At 41.9% G+C, this 8118-nt stretch overlaps 1 protein-coding gene across 1 annotated transcript in view; it reads right to left on the bottom strand. All coding sequences in view use genetic code 11, as the record gives it.

Moving 5' to 3' along the window:
• Positions 1-3083: 3083 nt before the first annotated feature.
• EGR_00002 (hypothetical protein) overlaps positions 3084-8118 on the bottom strand; it is a gene marked incomplete at both ends in the record, with an annotated part of 5554 nt that continues 519 nt past the window's right edge. The window contains 4 exons of the mRNA XM_024489251.1: positions 3084-3253; positions 4258-4347; positions 5653-5905; positions 7269-7330. Of these exons, the coding sequence (XP_024355929.1) occupies positions 3084-3253; positions 4258-4347; positions 5653-5905; positions 7269-7330 (575 nt within the window). The remainder of the gene's footprint in view (positions 3254-4257; positions 4348-5652; positions 5906-7268; positions 7331-8118) is intronic.

The following is an 8118-nucleotide window of genomic DNA, read 5'->3' as shown; positions in this document are numbered from 1 at the left end:
TAGTTTTGCTTTTACTTCGTCACTCATCGCTCAGTCATTTTTTTGGTCATCTTTCCTCATCCATTCTCCGCATTTCATGCTAAAGCATTATTAATGCAATAAGGTAGAAGAAAAATAGGTTTTCTTTGCAGGCAACTAAATTTCAGAAGTGTGGAGTTCTCGAGCTGTTGGAAAGTCAACGGGACCATAAGACGTAACCAGGTGTTGGTAGCCAGGACAATTGGCACCTGCACTGATGTGGCAAAATATGTGTGCTTCTTTAAAATGAGATTACAGGAGATAAATTTTGAAAGAATGTGGTAAATTAGAACACGCAGCTTTATCTTTTTCGAATGATATGCGTAAGCATAAATAAAACCGGCACACCAATTTTTCACCTGTGTAACCATTGCCTTCAGGTGGGAGCTGTTTCCAATACAGATTCCGTGGGCAAAACCTCGAGCAATGGTGACAAATGCATGCTTAGTGTGGTAATCTGGACAGTCCCTGTCATCAGGGTGGAGATGTGTCCAGTTATGTCGAATCCCGTACATTTTCATAGATTGCTTATAGATTACAATTTTATTTACTCATTAAATAATTTTAGAACTCAGGATTGGTGAATGGACTGCCCAAACTTATTTTGCTAAGTCGACTTGGCCTTTTATGGAGACAGCGACATAGAGGAACTTCTCAACTTGCTAATCGTAAATCCGAAGAAATCGCTCCACTGCTTTACACTTCACAACCCAACGCTGAATCTCTTTTTCAGTAGAAAAAGGTTGCATCCAAAGTAGGTTGACATCAAGCACCAATTTAGATGGCGAATTCATACTTATTATGGAAAGTGTTAGATGTGCCCAAAAACTGCATCTCTCAAGCAGCAAATGATTGAATAATCCCAATTCTACCTTTACGAATGTCACTAGCTATCTTTAGCTGTTAAGGACTTAAAACTAGCATGCAGTATTCATAGGCCCTTCACTAACTACGCCTTGGGCCGGAGCCAACATGCGTGAATATTTTGCCATGTGATACTACATCCAAGTGTCCACCTTTGTCTAGTAATAGCTTCTCATCAACTGGCTTCAGTCGTATGACAAAGACCAACATAAAAGCTTGCGCTAGTGAAATAATGCAGTGCAGCCATTCTCTGACATGTAGTCCTTCCAGTTCAATGATATGCTGCTTCTACTGATGCATCTACCAGTGTCAGTTCCGAGTTAAGTTGAGTCACAAATCTCCTCTTGTTGTCACAACCTCCACAGACTCTACCATCGTGTCCATATCTGATAGTACCCTGAAGGACAGACAAGCTAGAAAATTCCCGTAGAACCTGTTGAACGCCATGTTTGTTCCTGCCTCTTTTTATTTTACGAGACCATGCCTCGTGAACGGACAGGGCACACTCTCGGGATTTCCTATATGACAATAACTCCCCATTAAAATGAGATTTCCAAACGCTATGCGTTTGAGCTATTAATCTCATCCGCTTCAATTATTCCTCCACCAACAAAATTCAAGCGCAACTCTTTAGATGAAAACCCAACAGTCATTTACCACTCATCCTCTTTACTTAGCTCAAATTGCAAAGGCAATGATTTTTGTGTTCTTAGTATTTTAATGCTTCTTTTGCAGGTATATCTGACGCTTTATTCTGCGACCATTAATTTCCATATTGTAGTTTGTGGACAAGGCAGAAATAGAGAGAACAAACTTGCATTTTCCTAGTCAAGCAACAAAATCCGTGCTTCTAGAGATCAAACTGGAATTGTCGGCACCGGGTCTCGATTATGCATGTGTCGGAGCAGTGTGGTTTTTTATGATTCCAGTTAAATTATTGAAATGTGTGGTTATCATTGAAGCCAAAGAAGTGCTTGAAATTAAACTTTGAGCCTTCATAAGTGCTTTTAGGTGAAACGAATTATGCGCTGTACATCATTTTAACCCCGCTACGACTTTCACTTGCACCATCTTTTCTTTTAATTCTGCCAGTATTTACGGCAACCACTGTGTACAGCGTTCCACTTTACTGACGGCTGTAATTTAGGTAAATTCCACTGGCTGCTTTTGCACATTATTGAAAGTGGTGCAATTGCACGAAATAGAATGACATTCTCGGTAAAATAGAACTTTAGGATTGTATGGAGAAGCTGAAGCCCTGCCTCTTTCCAGGTGGCCTGAATCCCCAGTGAAGCTCTATGGATGCTCCCCTGCCATATCACTCATTCCATTGGTAATTCAATCAGGCAGATTTATAAAATTGATCGTCAAACCTGATGCTCTTAACTAACTGTGAGGAAAGGAAACTGGTAGCTATTTGTCCCATGAAAAACATACCATAGTCTAGGAACGGCTATCTGTGAAACCAACAGGTTCGAAAACAGTTACAACTGACTCCGTCTGCCGTGCTAAAGTTGAAATTGGAATTTAGTGGGGTCAGGTTTGAGAGTCAGCTTCACACACTTTCTCAAAGTGAGGCTCATGTTGATTCGACCTGTGCACTAAGACTTCGGTAAGAGAGCCGACCTCGTGTGCGTCATTCCACATCTCAAAAGAGGTATTCGCACTTCACCAGTGCGTCAGCTGCTATTGTCAGGGAAATGTGATCATGACGAGAACCAAACCCTTCTCGGCCGAATAAAGAAAAAAGGATAAAATACGTAGAAAATGCGGTCAGCATTTGTGTTGCGAAAGGTAGGCGATAAAGGTTAGCATCACTGAGGGCTTTGACTAATGGAGGCGGATGGTAGAAAAACCCCACAACTGCTAGTTTTGCACATGCAATCTTTTTTTTGTAAAAATAAGTGCAGAATTGGCGTTTTCCTCGTTCAAGCGGTTGCCATGGCCACAATCCTAGTGGAGGCTTGTGGTACCAGCGGCTGCTGAGCGAGTGGCCTATTCACAAGGTGATATCAAATGTGACATCAATCTAATCAGTTTAAAAGTTGACTTTTATATTAAGAACAAAATGCAATAAGCATTCTGGTGAGATTCTTCACGCTAGTAATATATCAGTTTTAATTATTGATATGGCTTCTATAATACAATTATGGGCAGACAAAGCCAGCAGTTATGTTTAAAAGAGATTAATTAGTCTCATATCATAATCTCAAAAATTTGGTTGTTATTGTTATTAAATGAAGAGGAATGTAGTGGTGATGAAACGTTGCCAACATATTTTGTAGTAAATTTTTCCAATCACATGCCTGACACGAAAGTGCAGATATCAGGCAAAAACAGGCAGATAAATTAAAATGCATCGGAACCAAATCTGTATGCAATTTGTTTGTTTCCACATTCAGTGCTCAGGTTCCAATCCCCTGTGTCCAAAGCACACTGCATATCACGTCTTTATTCACTTAATACTGTGAGCTTTACGAGGAGTTATGGCCATTGCAATTGACTGATCTCATAGTGCACAAGCGTGGGAATTAGGGATGAGTTGGAAAATTAGGGACTATATAACCAGCAGTCATGACGCAGTCCTCAAATGAGCAGTTGCTTTAGGAAATATTTACTTCGGAACCATTCTAGGCGAAGAGCACTTTGGGCACCATGGAGATCAAAGTAAACTTTGTGGTAGTTGAATTATCAACACCGTCAGTCTCCACTCTTAGGTGTAAACAAATCTGCTGATTATACCTGAGCCGGGTTTAAGCTAGGCTTCTGCACTAAGATTAGTCAAAATTTACCGCACTACTTAAGGTATAATTCAATGCTTACTTGCATTTCGTTCAAATATATTTATTAAAATGATTTAATCTGAAGGCTGTCATTTTTCGTTTAGCCTGCGAATCCATGTTCTATGGACTTGCATTTATCACACAAGTTCCCACTTCACTCTTCATTTTGGATCCAAGCGCAGCGAATGGGCTTATTTTTTATTAAAGTACACATTAAGTGATTTAATCCCATCTTCGAAAGCCAGCGGAAGCCATTTGGGTTGTAGGCTTCGTTGAAGTCGGCATACAGTGGCACAATGCTTTACGCTAAATGGTTCACAGTGATTGCGATAAAGGCGGGTGGAGTTGGAAGAGAAGGTGGAATCAATGGGAGTTGGAAGGCGACTGAATGACGGAATGTACGTACGATGTTTCAGCTGAGGGCATATATGAAGGCTCGAAGTTCGATTTCAAGCATTTTCTTGGCTTGACTAATTATTTGACTCACAAATGGATCAGCTGGAAGGGTGAAGAACCACTTTTTGACATACGCCTTTTCAAAAACCGGTGCCGATAACTCCACTTTGACCTCAGGACGCACAGCTTTTGTTACCTGTACAGAAATATCCAGCTTCGTTAGCCCAATCATCACTTTGTCCACGAGCTGAAATGTGGAACTCAATGCTGAGAGGGATGAGGTGCCCTATGAACTAGCATTAAAAGTCTTTGAATAACAAAAAATATACAAAATTTCACAATTACGTCTTAGTGTAGAGGGTGTACGGCAACATGACTGATACAAATGCATCCAAAGAAATGCTTACGTATTTTGTTAACGGATAGAAATAGAAGGAGAGGAGGCTAATGTTGTGAAGTGAAATGTGAAATTGCTTACTGAAGTGGGGGGCGTTATGACCAAGTGGATGCATTGATGCAAATGTCGAGGGTAGAAGTAATCTCTCCATTGAGCAGGCACTCGTAAAACGCAAAGTGGCAGGAGCGAGCAAGGCTTCCAACAGATTCCACACCAAATTTTGCCGCATTTGTAACCGAATGTTCTGGTGCATCCTTCAGAATGCTGTCTATTATGGACTCAATGATGGAGCCTGTGCAAGCTGTGTCAACCAACGGCGATTGGTAACTTACCATGAACCGGAATGAAGACTGGCGGAAGCGTCACGAAAAGCAGTATGAAGGTGAACAGGAAAGGCTGCATGTCAAAGTGGTGGAGTTGTGTTTGGCTGCATTAGCTCCCGTTCTTATCTCTCTTCTGTCACAAGGCTGAAGGCAATTGGTGCGTGGCGATCGCATCAGTAGGAAAAGGTGGAGGACTTGAAGGAGGCCACATCAGATGGCACCGTAATCGCGCTTGTCGCCTCGACACCACGCCATACTGGGTACAGTGAGCAAAACAAGTCGCTGCAAAGGCATTACCAAAGCAGGCTCACTTGTGTCGGCATTTAGGCATTTGCACGCACTTTTATGCCCACAGCACCTGATTTGGCATAGAGTTGAGTCAAGTAGGGTAACCATGGTGCCATCTGATGTGACTCTCAAGTTTCCTATCTTTCCCTTCCGATGCAATCTCCTCTCGCCAATCCACTTCCGTCTAATGACAAAAGGTGCACAAAAGCTACAACTAATGAAGCCAAGTGCAAACCCTACTTCTTTGACATGCAGTTCTTTCACCTCAGTGGCACATGCTTCTGCTGATGATTCTGACAGTTTCCCTTCTCGCTTCTGATGAGTTACAAATGTCCTCGTGTTGGCACAACTTGTGCAGCCTCTAACACCGATTCCACAGTTGCTGGACTCCTGAAGGACGCAAATTCCACTTGAAATCTGATGGAAGCCACGTTCGCTCTTAGCCCTTTCCATTTTACGAGGGCCTGCTCAATGCCGAGGCAGCTTACTCCCTCGCCATTTGCAACAATGTTACCAAGTTGATAATAAACCCACTTACTACAGTAAGTATTCTGTACCTGATACTACAAGACATTAATCTTACCTCCTTCGTTTTCCCTTCCACCAACAAAATCCCGAATCATTTCTTTGAACAATAATTCAGAGTCATAATTCCACACTTCCTCCACCCCGGGTTTGCTCTTTAAATCAATGTTATTGCATATTCTAGATATTTCAAGGCTTTTCTGACAGTTGATTCCAATTTTGATTCCCGTTGACCGTTGATTATCATATTTTAGATTGCGACAAGCGTGAAAATTGGGAGAACAAAGTTGGATGCTTTGTTGCACAACAAACTGGTAACCAATTATTTTTATGTCATCAGCAGTGTGTAACAGCTTATGTCCTCATTACGAAGTAACAGCAAATCACAGCAGACCTCACGGCAATCTACGTAACTATATAATTTCTTCGGTTGACTAGGGACACCAACACAGGTCAGTCAAAACTGCCTCAGTGCTGCACGTCGTTTGAGGGAAAATGACAATGTCCGAATGGTTAATGTGAAGCTGCATCCTCCACCTCGCGCTTACCGATCCCTCCATTGCAGGTCTTGCCAAGTTACAGGTCAAGCCTGATGCGTTTACAATGCCTTTGTATTTATCAGGTCTGTCTGAACGGAACTAGAATTATATCGTTGAGGTAGTAAGCATTAATAAGTTGAATGAAGGAATTTTAACATTGAACAGGCATGGAATACAGTGTCCTAGGAAGCATTGTATAACGTTTTCTAATGCCCAATGCCTTGTTATATAGATCATGAATTAAAAGTCGTCAGAAGTAACTAACCATCGTACATCCCAAGTGGATGCACTGCAAGGATCTATTTTATGCAACCGAATTCAGGTGAATAGCAGAAAGTCCCATGCGTCATCACTGGTTTTAACGCAAAGTGGTTAGAAGTTGTAAGCTGTCACATCGGGTAAACACGCCACATGTATGGTGCCACAAATTCAGCCTTGAAGGCCTAATGACAGATGGGATGGTCACTGTTGCCAGAGATGTAGCGCATAGCTGCTAACACACTGCTTCTAGCAATGGTCACGCATTCCTCTAAGGAAGAAATTACTTGTGAGGGCTGTGTTCCCAGCAGTGGCCACTTCCTTCGAGATTTATTGGACACCCATTCAGGCTTCTATGCAAATTTTAGGAATATGGTCTCTCCTCATTGTTCGATATTTCGGTGGATAGACTGACTTTAATTGTGATCATCACGGTGGTAATACCGAAGCATTGCCACTCAACACATTGTAAGCAAAATCGCGACATTGGGACCCACCCTTTGCTCATAACTCAGCAATTCCACCATCGGAGGCGAGCGAGAATGCCAAAAGTAGGTGTATATGATTCGTCGCCTTTGAACACGGTGTATTGTCGATAACTTGTCTCTTCACACGTTAGCGCCAGTTCACACGACCAAACCACATTGCATAAGATCATCGCAAGCATTGGAATTCTCCCATTTGTTACTAACAAACTCTGCCTTCATCTACCCATGGTGAAATTGCATAAAAGAAATAAACGCAGATCATGTGGGCTGGCTTGATGCTGCTGGCACTGTGATCGCAAAACAAATAGCGACAAGTCGTGTGATAACTTTTGTGGAATGTCGGACCTAGTTTTATGTGTATCAGCGTAGACGATAAAGCTGAAATGTACTGTTAAATAAAAGACTACAGCAAACAAGTTCAGTGGGCATAATAGGACATAATTATTAGGCACTTAGAGAGAAAATGTTACTCATTTTTCACCAAGTGTTATACGATAAAAACATTTGAGGGATAGAAAGTAGGTATTAAAAGCACAACTACTAGCAAATATTTACAGCAGTCCGTTATGTTGGCATAAAGTAGTGACGTTTTTCGAGCACAAGGCAAAGTAAAATGCGCAATAAACATTGCACATTCCACCAAATTGGCTTAGTCCCAGCAAAACCACCCCGATCAAGCGCTGACACTTGATGGGATTTGCATTGTGGGCGACGTCATCCGGTTGTTCATCAAAACCTTAATTATGATGTTACACTTGATTTTCAATGGCAACTTTACTAGACAGGCCAGTGTGCCAGCTGTCAAGAAAATCCTGTCTAATTCAATTTAGAGGATTCTCCTGACCAGCTTCCTTATGCACCACAGTATGTATGGAAATCTTTTAGCCCATTTTACGAAGAAAGGCGTTATATTTCGTGTTAATGCACCACTTCGAACAATACGCGATGTACAAACGCAGTTGATGGAGGCAATTTGGGTTGTAGGCGTCATTGAAGCGGGGATGGTGGGGCACACCGCTCTACACCGAACGGTGCCCAGTGACTGCAGTAAAGACGAGCGGATTTAGAGTATTAGGTGGAATGAATGAAAGTTCAGGAGAGATTAAGTGATGCAATGCACATGGGGCGTTTATCCAAGGCCGTATATGAAGGCCCGAAGTTCATTTTCAATCATTTTTTTGGAATCACGAATTATCCTGCTTTTGAAATACTTAGCTGGTACTTTTGTTAGCAAATGTG

This window comes from Echinococcus granulosus, assembly GCF_000524195.1.
Source record: "Echinococcus granulosus chromosome Unknown EG_S00001, whole genome shotgun sequence".
In the NCBI taxonomy this organism is placed as follows: Eukaryota; Metazoa; Platyhelminthes; class Cestoda; order Cyclophyllidea; family Taeniidae; genus Echinococcus; species Echinococcus granulosus.
Note: the sequence above shows the minus strand (reverse complement) of the source record. Positions and strands in the feature narration are given on the sequence as shown.